At 40.4% G+C, this 21,254-nt stretch overlaps 1 protein-coding gene across 1 annotated transcript in view; it reads right to left on the bottom strand.

Moving 5' to 3' along the window:
• Positions 1 to 21,254, bottom strand: part of MEGF6 (multiple EGF like domains 6) — a 559,396-nt gene that overhangs the window by 205,365 nt on the left and 332,777 nt on the right. The window contains exon 5 of the mRNA XM_082273280.1: positions 7,435 to 7,557. Coding sequence (XP_082129406.1) covers positions 7,435 to 7,557 — 123 coding nt within the window. The remainder of the gene's footprint in view (positions 1 to 7,434; positions 7,558 to 21,254) is intronic.

Genomic DNA, 21,254 nt, shown 5'->3' with positions numbered 1-21,254 from the left:
TTATTACTATTATTAATAATATTATTACTATTTGTTATTATCAACAACAAAAATAATAATAATAATAGTAACAAAAACAATAATAATGATAATAAATAAATAAATATCAAATATAATAACAATAATTCTTCTTCCTATTATTACTATTTATTATAAGTAACAAAAACAACAATAATAATAGTAATAATAAAAAACAATAATAATGATAATAATCAAAACAAATAATGATCAAATATAATATTAATAATTATAATAACAGTTATTATTTTTATTACTATTATTAATAATATTATTACTATTTGTTATTATCAACAACAAAAATAATAATAATAATAGTAACAAAAACAATAATAATGATAATAAATAAATAAATATCAAATATAATAACAATAATTCTTCTTCCTATTATTACTATTTATTATAAGTAACAAAAACAACAATAATAATAGTAATAATAAAAAACAATAATAATGATAATAATCAAAACAAATAATGATCAAATATAATATTAATAATTATAATAACAGTTATTATTTTTATTACTATTATTAATAATATTATTACTATTTGTTATTATCAACAACAAAAATAGTAATAATAATAGTAACAAAAACAATAATAATGATAATAAATAAATAAATATCAAATATAATAACAATAATTCTTCTTCCTATTATTACTATTTATTATAAGTAACAAAAACAACAATAATAATAGTAATAATAAAAACAATAATAATGATAATAATCAAAACAAATAATGATCAAATATATTAATAATTATAATAATAATTATTATTTTTATTACTATTAATAATAATATTATTACTATTTGTTATTATCAACAACAACAATAATAATAGTAACAAAAACAATAATAATGATAATAAATAAATATCAAATATAATAACAATAATTCTTCTTCCTATTATTACTATTTATTATAAGTAACAAAAACAACAACAATAATAATAGTAATAATAAAAACAATAATAATGATAATAATAAAAAACAAATAATGATAAAATATAATATTAATTATAATAATTATTATTATTTTTATTACTACTATTAATAATATTATTACTATTTGTTATTATCAACAACAAAAATAATAATAATAATAGTAACAAAAAATAATAATGATAAAAAATAAATAAATAATGACTAAATATAATAATAATTTTTCTTCTTAGTGTCAGTTCACACTTCGGGGGCGACCTGTGAAGTCGCGTGCACCGCGACTTCGGGGGCGACTTGCACGGACTTCACATAATGAATGTCAATGCAAGTCGCTCCAGGTCGCCCAGAAGTAGTACAGAAACCTTTTTCTAAGTCGGAGCGACTTGAGTCGTTCCTATTAGAACGGTTCCCGTAGCACTGAATGGACCGCGACTTGTCAGGCTGACCAGTCGCCTGACAAGTCGCGGTAGTGTGAACCGGGACTTATTCTTGTTATTACTATTTATTATTATTACCAACCACAACAATAATAGTAATAATAAAAACAATAATAATGATAATAATCAAATAAATAATGATCAAATATAATATAATATTATTATTATTAATAATAGTAATTACTATTATTAATAATATTATTACTATTTTGTTATTCTCAACAACAAAAATAATAATAATAATAGTAACAAAAACAATAATAATGATAATAAATAAATAAATAATGACCAAATATAATAATAATTTTTCTTCTTATTCTTACTATTACTATTTATTATTATTACCAACAACAATAGTAATAATAAAAACAATAATAAAGATAATAATCAAATAAATAATGATCAAATATAATATTATTATTAATAATAATAATAATTATTAATATTTTTATTACTATTATTAATAATATTATTACTATTTGTTATTATCAACAACAAAAATAATAATAATAATAATAGTAATAAAAACAATAATAATGATAATAATCAAATATAATAATAATAAATAATTATTTTTATTACTATTATCAATAATATTATTACTATTACTATTTGTTATTATTATCACCAACAAAAAAATAATAGTAACAAAAATAATAATAATGATAATAAATAAATAAATAATGATCAAAAATAATAATATTTTTTCTTCTTATTCTTACTATTACTATTTATTATTATTAACAACAACAACAATAGTAATAATAAAAACAATAATAATGATAATAATTAAATAAATAATGATCAAATATAATAATAATAATAATAATAATAATAATTCTCATTATTATTATTATTACTATTTATTATTATTATCAACAACAACAACAATAATAATAATAATAATATTAACAAAAACAATAATGATAATAAATAAATAATGACCAAATATAATAAGGGTCCTTTCACACTGTCCGCATCCGCCGGCGGACTCCGTTCTGCTCAGCGGGGATCGATTCCACCGATCCCCGCTGAGCAGGCGGATGGCAGCTCCGTCTCCGCTCTGTGTGCGGAGATGGAGCTGTCAGATCCTCGCTGTCCTCTATGGGGAGATCGGATGAGAACAGACCGCCTGTGTGTTCTCATCTGATCCCATCCGATCTGCTGGACGGATGGAAAATAGGGTTTCCATCCGTCCGAAAATTCACGGATAGGATCAGATCGGAGAGCAGCGGGTGTCAGCGGAGATGTCACCTCTGACATCCGCTGCCCCATAGTGATGCATGGAGGATCCGATCAGATCCGCCTAAAAAACTGACAGGCGTATCGGATCTTTTTATTCTTATTATTACTAACAACAACAATAATAACAGTAATAATAAAAACAATAATAAAGAAAATAATCAAATAAAAAATGATCTAAAATATAATAATAATAATAATAATAATTATTATTTTTATTATTATTATTTCAACTATTTATTATTAACAACAATAATAATAGTAGTAGTAATAATACAAATAAATAATAAAAACATAGAAAAAATGAAGTACACAAATACCAATCAATTACACAAAAAAAAGAAAAAAACCCACAAACACAATGAACACTTAAATGAAGATGAAGATGAACTAAACTGTTGTAAATATATAGAAATATATAGAAAAACCTCCTTTAAACAAAAAAAAAAAATAAAAGCAAATTTTTCAAGCACATGTCGCCCCAGCCTGGTACAGTAGAAATGGGTGGCGTTGTGATGCCCGGGCGCAGACTGTGGGTGGCATTCCAGCATGGGTGGGCAGTTCTCTAGGCAGGAATGTGCGCGGCGTAATTACCTCCCAGAAATGTGTCGCCATGTGAAATCGCCATGACGTGTTTCTACAACACGGAGGTGAATTATTGGGACGCCGCACATTCATGGGCCACATGTGGGATGAGACCAGCATGAGACCGGCATTTACGGCTCACGCCGAAGGCCTTAAACTGGTTAGTCATGGATGCAGCCAATACCCCGGGGAGACGCTAAGTCAAAATGTTTTGCTGCTTACATCTAATGCGACCCTGCAAATAATGACAGACAGGCAACCGCCATTTCTAATAAGGCTTGGCATGCATCTGAATGCATGTACAGGGATTTGATTTCAGGTCCCTGTGCGTGGCCACTACATGTCCTTGGCATGCAATGGGAAAGCAGACTTGAGGTAGCTTCTATTGTACAGCATGACCCCCCCCCCCCCCCCTCCAGCAGAGGCTGAAGGGCCCCTGATTTTTTTTTTCCTTATTTAGAGCTACTCAGCTATGATGTCTCCAGGGCCCAAACCAACCTGTACATATTTCCTTAAGGACCCTCTCACACTTGTGCGACTTGTCCTGCGACTTGAGACTGCAAAATCGCATGAAAAGTCGTACTCCATGATGTCCAAAGAGTACCGTTCATATCTGTGTGACTTCAAGTCGCAGCCACTTCAAAGATAGTCCCTGCACTAATTTGGTCCAACTTTGATGCAACTTGAGGTCCACAGACCTTAAGATTACACGGCATTGCTTCAAGTCGCATCTAAGTCGCGGCAAAGTCGATCGACTTTCCGGTTGCACAAGTGAGAAAAGGGGCCTCATTCACTTTACATTAAACTCTATAGAAACACACGAGGCCGCAGGTTTTTGGCCCCAAGAGGCTCCTCCAAAATGTGCATAACACTCATTATTTTCCCATGTTTACTTGCCTAGTAACTAGCGTCCCATTGGCTAAAAAGAATTTTGTAAAAAAAAAAAATTGCTAAACCCTGAAATGCGCACAAAGACACCAAAAAAATGAACAAAAAAAAAAACACTCCGAAAACTGACCAGAGATACTCAGCTCAAATGTGAATGGGGCCATATGTAGGAAAAACAGTTTGGCTTCAGTTTTATTTATTTTTTTACTTTTTTTTTTCTTTAATATTTATATGAAGTTGTTACATTGCAAACATTAACATATAGCGGTGTCAGAGGAAGAGGAAGAGGAATATTCTGCAGGGAGAACACAGCACACGCTCTTTGCCTTGGGATAGCTAATGCAAAGTCTATACTGATCAGCAGAGAGCAGAGTGTGGAATGGGAGGAGGACCTCCAATGACTCAGCTATGGGTGTCATCAGAACTTCAGCTGTTCAGTCAACTGGCTGTCATTTCACCATAGCAGTTATAATTTGCCAGGTAAATGTGATCTGTGGAAACTAGAGCTTTACCTCCTTGTAGATGTTGTATGAAGAAAGAAAGAGAGAGAGAGAGAAAGAAAGAGAGAGAAAGAGAGGGAAAGAAAGAGAGAGAGAGAGAAAGAGAGAGAAAGAGAGGGAAAGAGAGGGAAAGAGAGGGAAAGAGAGGGAGAGAGAGGGAGAGAGAGAGAGAGAGAGAGAGAGAGAGAGAGAGAGAGAGAGAGAGAGAGAGAGAGAGAGAGAGAGAATAAAATGAGAAAGAGAGAGAGAGAGAGAGAAAAGAAAGAGAGAGAGAGAGAGAGAGAGAGAGAGAATAAAATGAGAAAGAGAGAGAGAGAGAGAGAGAAAAGAAAGAGAGAGAGAGAGAGAGAGAAAATAGAAAGAGAGAGAAAGAAATAGAGAGAAAGAGAGAGAGAGAGAAAGAAAGAGAGAGAGAGAGAAAGAAAAAAAGAGAAAAAGAAAGAGAGAGAAAGAGAGAGACAGAAAGAGAGAGAAAGAAAAAAAGAGAAAAAGAAAGAGAGAGAAAGAATAAAAAGAGAGAGAGAGAGAGAGAGAGAAAGAGAGAGAGAGAGAGAGAGAGAGAATAGAAAGAGAGAGAGAGAGAGAGAGAGAGAGAGAGAATAGAAAGAGAGAGAAAGAAAAAAAGAGAAAAAGAAAGAGAGAGAAAGAATAAAAAGAGAGCGAGAGAGAAAGAGAGAGAGAGAGAGAATAGAAAGAGAGAGAGAGAGAGAATAGAAAGAGAGAGAGAGAAAATAGAAAGAGAGAGAGAGAAAGAAAGAGAGAGACAGAAAGAGAGAGAAAGAAAAAAGAGAAAAAGAAAGAGAGAGAAAGAATAAAAAGAGAGAGAGATAGAGATAGAGAGAAAGAGAAACAAAGAGAGAGAAAGAAAGAAAGAAAGAAAGAAAGAAAGAAAGAAAGAAAGAAAGAAAGAAAGAAAGCGAGAGAGAAAGAAAGAAAGAGAGAGAAAGAACAGAGCAGGGTGGAGGAAAGGAGGGGGAAGGGTGGGTGGTGTACCTCCTTTGATTAGTTCAGATACTGTATGTGTATAATCGCAGCTTCAGCCACTCTGTATTTTTTCAGCAAAGCAGTTAAAGGTAGCCTGGTACACATGAGATAAGGAAACTATGAAACTACTACCAGCTTGTAAATGTTATGCATTTTTAAAGATTAAAAATGTTAATTTCTTTTTTTTGGAAAGAGGGAGAATGAAGAAAATAAAGAGAGAAGAAAAGGGGGCATTATAGAGTGATGAAGTTTGGAATATTCGGGACTCTGGGTTGGAGGAACAATGGCGGTGTTGATACAAACATTTGTGATGATAAAGACTCTGGGAGTAATGTCAGGAATGTCTCCTCGGAGGCTCGGCATACACGGCAGAGTTTACTTTGGGCGCTGTAATGACAGGAATGGGGCAATGACAGCGCAGCCACATCGGCACGCCGCCCTGACTTGTCCCTTCAGAGACATAATAGAATTTAATTCCTAAATGATTTATTTACACGGAGCTTTATCTCCACGCTCTACAGACACCAGGTTTGCATGCAACCATCTCCCTGTATTGTCTCGTTGACAGAAAAATTGGGAATCTGCATAGCAGACCTAATCTGCTGCTAATGGTGCACCCGGTACAAATAAAGAGAACCTGTCATGCAGGGCTGTCTTTAATATTGATTGGACCCTGGGCAAATATTTTCTTGGGCCCTCCAAAATCCACTTATAACCTATTTGCAGGCAGTGCGGGCTCAAGGGGCAGCTGCTTTGGGCCCCACAACAATGACTGGGCCCCTTTTGCCCTGTGTTAAAGATGTCCATGCTGTGGTGGCAAAAACACCAAAAGTTTCCTGGACCTTTAATTCCTAAACCATGGACATGGTTATGTAGTTGCTCCCCCACCCCATTTTTCTGAGGAGGCTTTCCACAAGATTTTGGAGGGTGTCTGTAGGCAGTGCCAGCACAAGGTCATTCAGAGCCCAGGGCGAATATGCCAAATTGCACCCCCACCCATGATGTATGATCATTATGTGTCAGCAAAAGTCCCCCCCCCCCCCCAAAAAAAAAAAAAAAAAAAAAAAGATCAATCACTAATACGCCTTAGAAAATTCCCCCTCTTCCCAGTACGAATCCACACCCATGCTGAAATCCCCCCCAAGCACAAATATTTGCCCCCCCCCCATTCCATCCCACACAAATCCCCTCTCTCTCTCCATATGCCCCTAACACAAACCCCCCTCCCAAAAAAAATCACCCCTCCTAGTATAAATCCTCTACCCTCCACACTAAATCCCCCCCCCCCTTTCCAGCACAAATTCCCCTTCGCCATTCTAGCACAATTCCCACCCAGAAATTTCCCCTCCTAACACAAATACCCCCAATCATCCCAACTAGCACAAATTACACCCGCCACCCCACCCCAAAAAAAAGAAAAAAAAAAAGTCCCCTACACCATTTTACTTTTACAGCACAAACCCCCCAAATCCCCCCTGCTAGCACAAATTCTCTCCCCCCAGAAAACAAATTTCCCCCAAATCTCCACTTCTAGCACCCCTCCCCATATTTGCCCTCCTAGAACAATTCATAGCCCCTGCTGCCCCCAAATCCCCTTCTCAACACAAATCTCCCCCCAGGTTCCTTGTGGTGCCCCCCCTACCTCACATGATACCACAGTGTCCAGGGCAGCCGACCCTCCTGCCCACCCCTTGTCCCGGCCCTTGTCTGTAGGCCATACATTTGTGAGGTCAGGTACGGATGATAAATGAGAAGAAAGAAACAGAAAGCAATCGATTCAAGCTGTTCCTTTGCATCTTTGGATGGAGTTGCCATTTAGGTGACAACACCTCTTACCTTGACAGCTTTTTCCATCCTCCTTCAGCGTTTGGCCCTCTGGACACTTGCAGTAGAAACTTCCGATGGTATTGCAGCACTGCACCTCACATCCTCCGTTTGCCGTCTCGCACTCATTAACATCTGAAAGTCAAAATGGAAACTGCGTAAAGCTAGGAAGCAAACATTAACGCCGTCTCCAAATAAAACATTTAACGTAGAGGTAAATCCTCACTGACCACTTGTAGTCTCCATCAAAAGCCTGTGTGACAGGGTGACAACGCAGAGGGACAACCTGGAGAGAGGGGCAGGGAGTTGTCACCCTATAACAGGAAGTGCATAGCTGCCAACTGTCCCGTTTTTGCCGGGACAGTCCCGGAAAATAGGACCCTGTCCTGGGTAATTTACTCTGCTACTTTGGCCTTAAGTTTGAAATTCCCTTTTCAATTTCCTGTAATTCTCTCTTTATTGAGTAGACCCTAAAATCTGATGATAAGTAGGCGGAGATTAATTATGCGGAGTGGGTGGAGCTTCAGGGAAGTGGGTGTGGTAAGTAATTGATAGCTGTCCTGCAAAGTGTCCCTGGAATTGTTTTTCAAATGTTGGGAACTATGGAAGTGTATAAGCAAGGACCTTCATGGCAGGATCCCAAAGTATTTTTTAAACATTTTTTAAACAATGAAAGTTGCCGATTTCAGAAGGCTGAAAAATACTTTTAACCACTTTTAAGACCGGAAGATTTTCCCCCTTAATGACCAGGCCCTATTTTGGGATTCGGCACTGCGTTATTTTAACGGACAATTGCGCGGTCGTGCGACGCTGTATCCAAACGAAATTTGCGTCCTTTTTTTCCCACAAACAGAGCTTTCTTTTGGGGGTATTTGATCACCTGCGCAATTTTTATTTTTTGCGTTATAAACAAAAAAATAGGGACAATTTTGAAAAAAAAACAATAATTTTTCACATTCTGCTATATGACATTCCCCCCCCCCCCCACCCCAAAAATGTAAAAATCAAACATTTTTAACATTTTAGGCCAATTTGTTTTCTGCTACATATTTTTGGTAAAAACAAAAAAATCGCAATAAGCGTATTTTGATTGGTTTGCGCAAAAGTTATCGCGTCTACAAACTAGGGGAAAGATTTATGCCATGTTTATTGTTTTTTTTTACTAATAATGGCGGCGATCTGCGATTTTTAGCGGAATGCGACATTGCGGCGGACAGATCAGACCCCTAACTGACATTTTTGACACTTTTGGGGGGACCAGTGACATTACTACAGTAATCAGTGCTAAAAAATATGCACTGCTACTGTAATAATGACACTGGCAGGGAAGGGGTTAACAGTATAGGTGATCAAGGGGTTAAATGTGACCCTAGGGGTGTGATCTTAACTGTGGGGGGCGTGGCTTCTGAGATGACCACAGAGACCTGTGATCCTACATAGAAGGATCACATGAGCTCTGTGATCATTTCAGGGAGAAGGACGGTTGGATGTGTTTACAACAGCTGACCGTTCTTCTCTCTCAGCGGGGAGCGATCGCGGGTGTCAGGCGGCAATCGGAGCCACTTGACACAGGCATCGGCTTCCCCGCTGATGATCGGGGGCGGGAGCACGCCATTGGTGGTGCGTGCTCGCCCCCTAGCTCCTCCCAGGCGAGCGACGTTTTGCCTGTACAAGCCACCCTGCCGCAGTAAATACCAGACATGGGAGTAAGTCACACATGTGCAAGTCACAAGCAAGTCTCAAGTCTTAACCTTCAAGTCTCAAGCAAGTCCCAAGTTACTGTGGCGACAAGCAAGCAAGTCAAGTCGAGTCCCTGCTAGAAGTCAAGCAAGTCAAGTCAAGTCCTTTATTTTGGTCAAGTCACGAATCAAGTCAAAATACTGATCTACCCCAATTTTCACCTTTAATAAAAGTCAGTGGTCAGGAAAGGTTTTGTTTAATTTTCAACATTAACAAAACTGCTCAGAGCTTTTTTCTTGGCATATTAAAGAAACACTTTAAATGCCCAAACAGCTCAAAATCCTTCGTCCGGCCATGTTTCAACACCACAGTCACTAAAAACATGTTAAAGTGGAGTTAAAGCCGTATTTGTGAAAAAAAAAGGACATCAATTGTATTTGGGTACAGCGTCGCACGACCGCGCAATTGTCAGTTAAAGTTACGCAGTGCCGAATTGCAAAATATGGCCTGGTCATTAAGGGGGGTAAATCTTCCAGTCCAGAAGTGGTTAAGAGAGTGAAGTTCCAGGTGGAACATATCTGAAAAATGATGCTGTTGCTGTATAATGTGACACGCCAGGAATGTATTTTAGCAGACTTGTAATGTTACTCGAAGGTCTACTTTGTTCTTCTGAAACCATCGGTAATGTTTCAGATTTAATAGTGGTGAAAAAAAAAAAAAAACCTTCAACCCTGAAATGGAAACTTCTGTGAAACCCCAAGAGGTTTTCGACATTATCTCCTGACTGCATGGTGACTTCTTGGAGTGGACAATTCCTGATGGACATGTTGGAATGGTTTGTGATAAGCAGGAGACGAGGGCAGTGGAAACAGATGACTTCCCCCTGCATCCAGCTGTTCAGGAGGAGAGAGGCTGAAACTGTGCCGAGAGAAACATCTGGCGTGTCAAAAAATCTTGAATACGCTCCTCTTGGTTCGGGAGCCAGGTGAGAGCAGATATAGACTATGACTTCATGCGTTTGGACATCGCTTGGATTCCATTCATAACTATTCCATTTGTTGTAGATCAAGTAAAACCTGAGTGTTTCAAAACAAGGAGAGGATGCAGAATGCGTAAGCAGATGTTCCCGTCGGTGTATGCCAACCTCAACCTTTTCCCATAAAAGTCACTCGGCCTCCTCCCTTCTATCAGGACCCAGTTCTGAACCTGCAACCCCTGACTATGTCTGTTCTTGCTGAGCCACCTGGGATGGTCGAAAACTCCCTGGACAATTCCTTGAATGACCTTGCCTTGATTGTTGAACCTTGATTCCCTTTCTCCTCCCATGAACTTGCTATTTTAACCATTCCTTTGCACTTCCAGATGAAAAATGCGTAAGCAGATGTTCCCATCGGTGTATATGCTATGTCAAAACGATATGACAACCTCAACCTTTTCCCATAAAAGTCACTCGGCCTCCTCCCTTCTCTACCTTCTATCAGGACCTAGTTCTGAACCTGCAACCCCTGACGATGTCTGTTCTTGCTGAGCCACCTGGGATGGTCGAAAACTCCCTGGACAATTCCTTGAATGACCTTGCCTTGATTGTTGAACCTTGATTCCCTTTCTCCTCCCATTAACTTCCTATTTTAACCATTTCTTTGCACTTCCAGATGAAAAATGCGTAAGCAGATGTTCCCATCGGTGTATATGCTATGTCAAAAAGATATGACAACCTCAACCTTTTCCCATAAAAGTCACCTTTGGCCTCCTCCCTCTTCTACCTTCTGCCAGGACCCGGGTCTGAACCTGCAACCTCTGACAATTTCTTGAACAAACTTTCCTTGCGTCTTGTCTCTCATGAGCTTTGAACCCTTTCTCTCCTTCCATGAACTTCCGACCCGGTTCTGAACCTGCAACCCCTGACGATGTCTGTTCTTGCTGAGCCACCTGGAATGCTCGAGAACTCCCTGGACAATTCCTTGAACGACCTTGCCTTGATTGTTGAACCTTGATTCCCTTTCTCCTCCCATGAACTTGCTATTTTAACCATTCCTTTGCACTTCCAGATGAAAAATGCGTAAGCAGATGTTCCCATCGGTGTATATGCTATGTCAAAACGATATGACAACCTCAACCTTTTCCCATTAAAGTCACTCGGCCTCCTCCCTTCTCTACCTTCTATCAGGACCCAGTTCTGAACCTGCAACCCCTGACGATGTCTGTTCTTGCTGAGCCACCTGGGATGGTCGAAAACTCCCTGGACAATTCCTTGAATGACCTTGCCTTGATTGTTGAACCTTGATTCCCTTTCTCCTCCCATTAACTTCCTATTTTAACCATTTCTTTGCACTTCCAGATGAAAAATGCGTAAGCAGATGTTCCCATCGGTGTATATGCTATGTCAAAAAGATATGACAACCTCAACCTTTTCCCATAAAAGTCACCTTTGGCCTCCTCCCTCTTCTACCTTCTGCCAGGACCCGGGTCTGAACCTGCAACCTCTGACAATTTCTTGAACAACCTTTCCTTGTGTCTTGTCTCTCATGAGCTTTGAACCCTTTTTCTCCTCCCATGAACTTCCGACCTGGTTCTGAACCTGCAACCCCTGACGATGTCTGTTCTTGCTGAGCCACCTGGAATGCTCAAGAACTCCCTGGACAATTCCTTGAACGACCTTGCCTTGATTGTTGAACCTTGATTCCTTTTCTCCTCCCATGAACTTCCTATTTTAGTCATGCCTCTGCACTTCCAGATGCAGAATATATAAGCTGATGTTCCCATCGGTGTACACACCATGTCAAAACAATATAACAACCTCCACCTTTTCCCATAAAAGTCACCCTTGGTGTCTTCCCTCTTCTAGCTTCTGCCAGGACCAAGGTCTGAACCTGCAACCTCTGACAATTTCTCTTCTTGCTCAGCCACCTGGGATGCTGGGCATCTCACTGGACAATTCATTGAAAGACCTTGCCTTGAAGCTTGTTTCTCTTGAACCTTGAACCATCAAATCTGACAAATCTGCAGCAACTGCGTGATGCTATCATGTCACTATGGAGCAAAATCTCTGAAGAACGTTTCCAACACCTTATTGAATCTTTGCCATGAAGAATGAAGGCAGTTCTGAAGGCCAAAGAGGGTCCAACCCGGTACTAGCAAGGTGTACCTAATAAAGTGGCCGGTGAGTGTATACACCAGAACTTTTAAAATGGCTTAAAAGCAACAATGTATAAGCTAGAGTAGCCCTTTATTGCATTGCCACAGCAAAATCTTTTGAGTTTCATGTCTTTTGAATCTCCCCCATTACATCCCCGGCATTTTCCACTTTGGTGCCCTTGTGGGCAATTCATTTATACAAACAGTCTGAAAAGCTATTAGCATTGTCCATTAACGATTCGCAGTCTGCGCGCAGTTCAGGGGACAGGCACTGCGCCGGTCGGCGTTTGGATTAAACTCGTGTTTGTCTCATTACTTCCCGAGCAAAAATTACCCGGCAGAAGATCTTCCAAGCTCCTTTTGTATTGCGGGTAATTACGGCGGGCTGCCGATCGTTCTTTCATGAGAAATTACGGGTGTCCCTTTCGTGACCTGCGCGCGCTTTTAATTCCCCCCCCCCCCACCCTTAGAATGTCCGGACTAAACCTGAGAATGTTAAGATCTCATAATGAGCCCATTACATCGATGGATGGACAAGTCTAATTACTGCACTAAATAGGTAGCACACTAAATTGCCGAAGTTATTTGCAAACTATGGCGAGCGCGGTCCTTGAGGGTTCCATTGTTCGGAGGAAGGGGGAGCGCATATCTGAAGACGCAGCCACCCTCCCTATAAGAAAGACACTCTACCTCTAAGGAGAATAGAAACTCACAATGAAGAAACAACTGCAGAACATACTTAACTGCTTAGGCTGCATTCATAGCGAACGCGTTTCGTCCATAACTAAAGCCTGACTGCCGAAACTGCCAAAATTGCCTAAGTTATTTGAAAACTATGGGGAGCGCGGTCTTTGAGGGTTCCATTGTTAGGAGGAAGGGGGAGGGCATATCTGAAGACGCAGCCCCCCCTATAAGAAAGACACTCTACGTCTAAGCAGAATAGAAACTCACAATGAAGAATCAACTGCAGAACATACTTACCTGTTTAGGCTGCATTCACAGCGAACACGTTTCATCCGTAAGAAAAGCCTGACTGCCGAAACGCGTTGGGGTCCATGTACTGCATTTGACCCTGCAGCCAATAAAGTATTTTATATATGGATGTCACTGAGCTGCCGGCTTGGTCTTACCTTTAAACGTTACCCAATTGCCGGGATTATGGCTGCAGCCAGATGCACTAGCCCTGATATTTTTTTATCCCTTTCCTATAAAAGTGATCCCAGCAGCGGATTCGCCACAAGATCACTTTTAGAAGGGGCGGGAGAGGTGCCCCCCCACCACCACCACCACCGGGCTAAGGTTACCAATTGCTGAGCCCAGGAAGCATCTGGTGTCGGCGTGGTTTTACAATGGGAATAAGCGATGGCCATCGCTCATCTCTATGGCCTTGGAGGACCGGAGCAATGCCAACGTCGCTTCCGGTTCTCAGGCCGTGTAAACATTATTTTTTTTTTTCTTAAAGCAAAAGTAAATAGAATGGAACTGCAAGCTCAATATGCTTTTTTTGCGCGTTTACAGAACGCTTAGGTGTGGATGCAGTTGATGTAAAGTAATTCGTTAAAATCTTATATAAGCTTTTATACTTTAAATGCAATTTAAGGGTGCGTTTACACCGTGCAGGTGTGACAAAGCGCACGCGCATTCCCGAGCGTCGCGTGTAGGGCAGCCTATCAATTTAAATTGGGTGAACAAAGCGCAAAAGAAGCTTGAACATTTTGCTAATTTTTTAACTGCACGTTTTTAGGCCTTTAACGAACGTCTGCTTACGGCGTTTGCGGTGCCATTTACATTAAACTGCGCTGCAAGTGCGACACCCTTTTTTTTTTGCGCATTTACAGAGCACTTAGGTGTGAATGCAGTTGATGTAAACTCATTTGCTAGAACTTCATATAAGCTTTTACACGTTGATGCCATAAAAGACTGCGTTCACATTATGGAGGTGCTACAAAGCGCACGTGCATTCCCAAGGGTTGCGTGTGTAGGGCAGCCTATCCATTTTAATTGGGTGACCTATGCGCAAAAGAAGCTTATGGACCCTTTTGGATGTTTTGTGCAGTATTTTTTACTGCATGGTTTCAGGCCTTTGTTTTGCGTTTTAATGAGAGTCTGCTTGCTGCGTTTGGAGCGCCATTAACAATTAATTGCACTGCGAGTGCGACACCTGTATTTTTGCGTTTTTTTGGAGCGCCCAAGTATGAATGCAGTTGATGTAAACTAATTTGCTAAACAAGCTTTTACACGTTGATGCCATTTATAGGTTCCTTTCACATTATGCAGGTGCGAAAAAGCGGACGCGCATCCCGAGCAGTGCGTGTAGGGCAGCCTATCTATTTCAATTGGCTGTCCTATGCGCAAAAGAAGTTTATGTACCCCTTTTGAACATTTTGCGTGTTTCTTTGACTGCATGGTTTCATGCCTTTGTCTTGCATTTTAATGAGCGTCTGCTTACTGAGTTTGGGGCGCCATTAACAAATGGCACTGCAAGCACGACACGTGTTTTTTTTTTGCGCATTTACGTAACGCTTAGGTGTGAATACAGTTGATGTAAACTCATTCGCGAAAATCTCATATAAGCTTTTACATGTTGATGCCATTTAAGGCTGCGTTCACAGCGTGCAGGTGCGACAAAGTGCACCCACATTCCCGAGCGTCACGTGTAGGGCAGCCTATTAATTTCAATTGAGTGACCTATGCGCAAAAGAAGCTTATGTACCCTTTAGACGGTTTGCCTATTTTTTTACCGCACGTTTTCACACCTTTGCCTTGCGTTTTAACGAGCGCCTGCTTACTGCGTTTGCAGTGCCATTAACCATAAATGACCATAAAGCACAACACAATTTTTTTGCGCATTTACGAAATGATTAGGTGTGAATGCAGTTGATGTAAACTCATTCGCTATATCTATAAGCTTTTATACATTAATGCCATTTAAGGCTGCGTTCAGTGTGCAGGTGCGACAAAGCGCATGCGCATTACTGAGCGTCACGTGTAGGGAAGCCTGTTCTTTTTAATTGGGTGATCTATGCGCAAATAAGCACATTTTCACGCCTTTGTCTTGCGTATTAACAAGCGCCTGCTTGCTGCATTTGGGGCGCCATTAACAACGAATAGCACTTCATGTGTGACATGCATTTTTTTTGGTGCCCCGTGTGAGGAATTCATGAAATGCTTTTTTTTTTTTTTTTTTTTTTGGTGCCCCGTGTGAGGAATGAATGGCATGCTTTTTTTTGCGCATTTACAGAACGCTTAGGTGTGAATGCAGTTGATGTAAATTAATTTGCTAAAATCTCATATAAGCTTTTACACATTAATGCAGTTTAAGACTGCATTCACAGCGTGTAGGTGCGACAAAGCGCATGCGCATTACCGAGCACCTTGTGTAGGGCAGCCTTTCCATTTCAATTGGCTGACCTATGCGCAAAAGAAGCTTATGTACCCTTTTGGATGTTTTGCGCATTTTTTTAACCACACATTTTGACACCTTTGTCTTGCATTTCAACAAGCGCTGGCTTTCTGCATTTGCAGGGCCATTAACAATAAATGGCACTGCGAGCACGACACATGCTTTTTTGCGCATTTACTGAACACTTAGGTGTGAATGCAGTTTATAAAAACTCATTCGCTAAAATCTCATATAATCTTTTACACGTTGAAGCCATTTGAGTCTCTGTTCAGACCATGCGGGTGCGGCGGGGTGCGATTCCGTGTGTTTTCCCACACGTCTCATACAGGGGAAGCCCATTCATTTCAATGGGCTGCCCTACGTGCGATAAATGCGCAAAGGAAGTCCCTGCCCTTTTTGCAAAATCACACCTAACTGAACCACATGGTGTGCATGAATACGCACGTGTTAGCAGATGCGTGCAGGTTTCATTAGGAATGAATTAATTGTTCTGTTCTTGTTGGAAAAAAATTGCAAAATGGGAATGTTGCCTTAAAAGTCATTTTCAATATTTTAAAATATATAAAAATAATATATATAAATAATATAAAATAATATTCCCTGGAGATCCTGCCATGGAGGTCCTTGCTGAAGGACTTCCTGTTATAGAGTGACAACGCTCTGTCCCCACCTCCCAATCGCCCCCCCTGTGTTGTCACCCTGTCACAGGGGCTCATGATGAAGGCCACATGTTGATGTTTTAACACGCATCATACAGACAGAGGAATGTTGGCCAGGAATACAACTCTGGCAGAGGAGCTCCATAACTTTCCAGGACTCGTCAGAACACTGGAAGCCATCGCACCTCATGTGCATGACATGACAGCTCCAACTTATCAGATCCACCGTTCCAAATGTTCCACAGATGTTCATGATTCCGCTAAGCCCAAGAGGACCTGTCATCTGAACCAAGGGGCAGTCCACTAAGTCCAAGAGGACCTGTTATCTGAACATTTCCGATACGTCTCAGAGGACCTGTCATCTGAACCAAGAGGCAGTTCCGCTAAGTCCAAGAGGACTTGTTATCTGAACATTTCCAATACGTCTCAGAGGACCTGTCATCTGAACCAAGGGGTAGTTCTTGTAAGCCCAAGAGGACCTCTCATCTGAACCAAGAGGCAGTTCCACTAAGCCCAAGAAAACCTGTCATCTGAACCAAGAGGCAGTTCCGATACGTCCAAGAGGACCTGTCATCTGAACCAAGAGGCGCTTCCACTAAACCCAAGAGGACCTGTCATCTGAACCAAGAGGCGCTTCCACTAAACCCAAGAGGACCTGTCATCTGAACCAAGAGGCAGTTCCACTAAGTCCGAGAGGGCCTATCTTCTGAACCAAGAGGCAGTTCCACTAAGTCCAAGAAAACCTGTCATCTGAACCAAGAGGAATTTCCGATAGGTCCAAGAGGACCTGTTATCTGAACTAGGAGGCAATTCTGCTAAGCCCAATAGGAACTGTCATCTAAACCAAAAGGCAAGTCTGCTAAGCCCAAGAGGACCTGTCATCTGAACCAAGAGGCAGTTCTGCTAAGCCTAAGAGGATCTGTCATCTGAACCAAGAGGCAGTTCCGATACGTCCAAGAGGACCTGTCGTCTGAACCAAGAGGCAGTTCTGCTAAGTCCAAGAGGACCTGTCATCTAAACCAAGAGGCAGTTCTGCTAAGCCCAGGAGGACCTGTCATCTGAACCAAGAGGCAGTTCCATTAAGCCCAAAAGAACCTGTCATCTAAACCAAGTGGCAGTCTTACTAAGCCCAAGAGGACCTGTCATCTAAACGAAGAGGCAGTTCCGCTAAGCCCAAGTGGGCCTGTCATCTGAACCAAGACGCAGTTCCACTAAGCCCAAGAGGACCTTTCATCTGAACTAAGAGGCATCTGAACTAAGAGGCAGTTCTGCTAAGCCCAAGAGGACCTGTCATCTGAACCTAATGGAAGTTCGCTAAGCCCAAGAGGACCTTTCATCTGAACCTAATGGAAGTTCGCTAAGCCCAAGAGGACCTGTCATCTGAACCTAATGGAAGTTCGCTAAGCCCAAGAGGATCTGTCATCTAAACCAAGAGGCAGTTCTGCTTAGCCCAAGAGGACCTGTCATCTGAACCAAGAGGCAGGGCCACGAAGCCCAAGAGGACCTGTCATCTGAACCAAGAGGCAGTGCCACGAAGCCCAAGAGGACCTGTCATCTGAACCAAGAGGCAGTTAGGGATGTCTAAAATAGTAGCAGCTTTGTAAAAATATGGATAAAGCATATCTAAACCCAACAACAACAACTGAATATTTTGCAGCTTACCAGTCCTTACACGTGGTGGCTGCATTCATTTTCTTTTTTGAAGCTAGAAATTTTTCAGCAACTACAGAGAATACCTGTTGATTCTGCCAGAAATGCAGCACCCAGTAAAATCCTCATCCCATCAATCCACCATGTAATAGAGATGAACAAAGGCAGACATGTTTGAAGTCCAGCCTGGACATAGATCCCTCCAAAGATACAGTGGAGGAATGAGTATAGACATTAACGGAGAGGCACCGTGTTACTGTCAGGTCAGGATCACTTAATGAAAATAATAGGGAATAAAAATGAATGCAGCCACCACTGTCTAAAAGCTGGAGTTCCGCTTTAGCCATGTGTAAGCTCTGGGATTTGGAAGGAGGAAATGGAGGAGCAAATCTAAGTATTGGTAGAGGAATGGTCAAAATAGAGGTTCTTCTAAAACAATTAAAATGAAACTTTCTACCAAATGGAGTTTCTTTTTAAAAAGCTGCTGACATGAAGAAAGTTGGGGGTCTTCTGACCCCTATGATAAAAGCGCCATCTAGTGGCATAAAAAAATATATACATGACAATGCTAAGTTTCTGCAAAACGCTGGCGAACCCCAGACTTTTTTTCCCCCCAGGTCTACTGTTCTTATCATGGTGACCAATTATCCACAATTTGTAAATCTGGCCAGAAACAAGGAGATCTCAAAGCACCTAAAGCAGAAAAAGTGACCGTATGCATGCGAATACCTTTCTCAATTAAAGCCCTTCTCCGGAAAATAAAAAGGATCCTTTGTAGTAGAGCTGCAAGGTCAAATTCTTAGTTAGATCTAGGGGAAAAGAGATCTGCTTTCTCAATCTTTTGCACTGCAAGACCAGTCCCGGAAGCATCTTCTCTCCCACGCTTTAGTTGTCTAAAGTCCCGACGTCATCAAGACCAATGCAGGCTCCATAGCTCCACCTTGGATGTGATGGTGTAGAGCAGGGGTATGCAAACTGTGGCCCTCCAGCTGTTGCAGAACTACAAGTCCCATGAGGCATAGCAAGACTCTGACAGCCGCAAGCATGACACCCAGAGGCAGAGGTATGATGAGAGTTGTAGTTTTGCAACAGCTGGAGGGCCACAGTTTGCATACCTCTGGTGTGGAGGGACCGTGCCCCCAATGGAGCATGGAAGAGCGCCATCTGCTGGGGGAGCAGAGAATCAGGAAGTGCTTTTACTCTCCCCTGGACTAAAAAAGCAGGTAGCCCTTGCAGTGCAGGCGCAGCCCCACCACAAGGGGGGAATGAAACATTTCCCAGAGCTTTAAAGCTGATCTCAAGCCTTCCCTTCAGTCTTGTACACTACAGTTTCCAAATTAACTTTTTCCATTTTCATTACATACTCATACAAATGTTTTATGAACAGCCTCCTTAGTATTACCCCAAAATTCCCCAATATTGTTTCCAATAGAATCGTTCTGAAATACATAAGTGAGAAAATATACTGCATTCTGGCCACTAGATGGAGCTGATGATATAGGAAATAATTTAATAAAAAATGAATGTTTTGGCCAACTTGCACTAATGATTCTCACATGTGGCAAACAAATGTTTTATAAATAGCCACCTTAGTATTACCCCAAAAATCCACCATACTTTTTACTAATAAATAAATTAATTGTATGACAGCTCTATCTAGTGGCCACATTCAGTTTAGCTTTCTGAATTACACCAGTGAGAAAATATACAGCATTCTGGCCACTAGATGGAGCTGATGATATAGGAAATAATTTGATAAAAAAAATAGGTGTTTTGTCCAACTTGCACGAACGATTCTCACATGTGGCAAACAAATGTTTTATAAATGGCCACCTTAGTATTACCCCAAAAATTCCCCATGTTTTTTACTAATAAATGAATTCATTTTATCACAGCTCCATCTAGTGGCCAAATGCAGTTTAGCTTTCTGAATTATACCAGTGAGAAAATGTACTGCATTCTGGCCACTAGATGGAGCTGATGACATAGGAAATAATATCATAAAAAGTTGATGTTTTGGCCAACTTGCACGAATGATTCTCACATGTGGCAAACAAATGTTTTATAAATAGCCACCATAGAATTACCCCAAAAATTCCCCATACTTTTTACTAGTAAATAAATTCCTTTATTGACAGCTCCATCTTGTGGCCACATGCAGTTTATCTTTCTGAATTACACCAGTGAGAAAATATACTGCATTCTGGCCACTAGATGGCGCTGATGATAAAGAAATGAATTTATTAAAAAATTTATGTATTTCAGAAAGCTATACTGAATTTTGGCCACTAGATGGAGCTGAAAATATAGGAATTATTCTATTAGAAAGAATATGGGAACATATCAGCCAACATGCACTAATGCTTCTGACATTCGGCCAATGAATGTTTTATAAATAACCAACTTAGTATTACCCGAAATTTCCCCGTATTTACTCTAATAGCTTATTTAAATTATTGTCAGCTCAACATGCAGTAAATCTTTCTGGAATACATCCCTGAGAAAATATACTCCATTCTGGCCACTAGATGGAGTTGATGATATAGAAATTATTTTTTTTTTTCAAAAAATGGATGTATTTCAGAAAGCTATACTGAATTTTAGACACTAGATGGAGCTGATGATACTGGAGTTAATCTAATAAAAATGAATGTATTTCAGAAATCTATACTACATTTTGGCCACTAGATGGAGCTGAAAATATAGGAATTATTCTATTAGAAAGAATATGGGAACATATCAGCCAATATGCACTAATGCTTCTGACATTCGGCCAATCAATGTTTTATAAATAACCAACTTAGTATTACCCGAAATCTCCCCGTATTTTCTCTAATAGCTTAATTCAATTATTGTCAGCTCAACATGCAGTAAATCTTTCTGAAATACATCCCTGAGAAAATATACTCAATTCTGGCCACTAGATGGAGCTGAAAATATACTAATTACTTTATGAAAAAAATTTAAGTTTTGGCCAACTTGCACAAATTATATGTGGCCAACAAATGTTTTATAAATAGCCTCCTTAATATTACTCCAAAATTTCCCAATTTTGTTTCCAATAGATTAGTTCTGAAGCTTTCTGAAATACATTAGTGAGAAACTATACTTAATTCTGGCCACAAGATGGAGCTGGTAATTTAGATATTAACCGGCATAGCCCTACATCGGTCTTGCGCGTGGTGCTGGAGGGCGAGCTAGGCACTAGGCAGCGGGGATGCAGATGTATGGGGCCAGTGGCCGCGATTGCCGCCGGGCTCGCCGCTGAGAGAGAAGGACGGTCATCTGTTGTAAACACAGCCGAC

The sequence above is a fragment of the Pelophylax lessonae genome (genome assembly GCF_965119305.1).
Source record: "Pelophylax lessonae genome assembly, chromosome: 12".
Taxonomy (NCBI): Eukaryota; Metazoa; Chordata; class Amphibia; order Anura; family Ranidae; genus Pelophylax; species Pelophylax lessonae.
The sequence above is the reverse complement of the archived record's forward strand: the minus strand, read 5'-3'. Positions and strand labels throughout refer to the sequence as shown.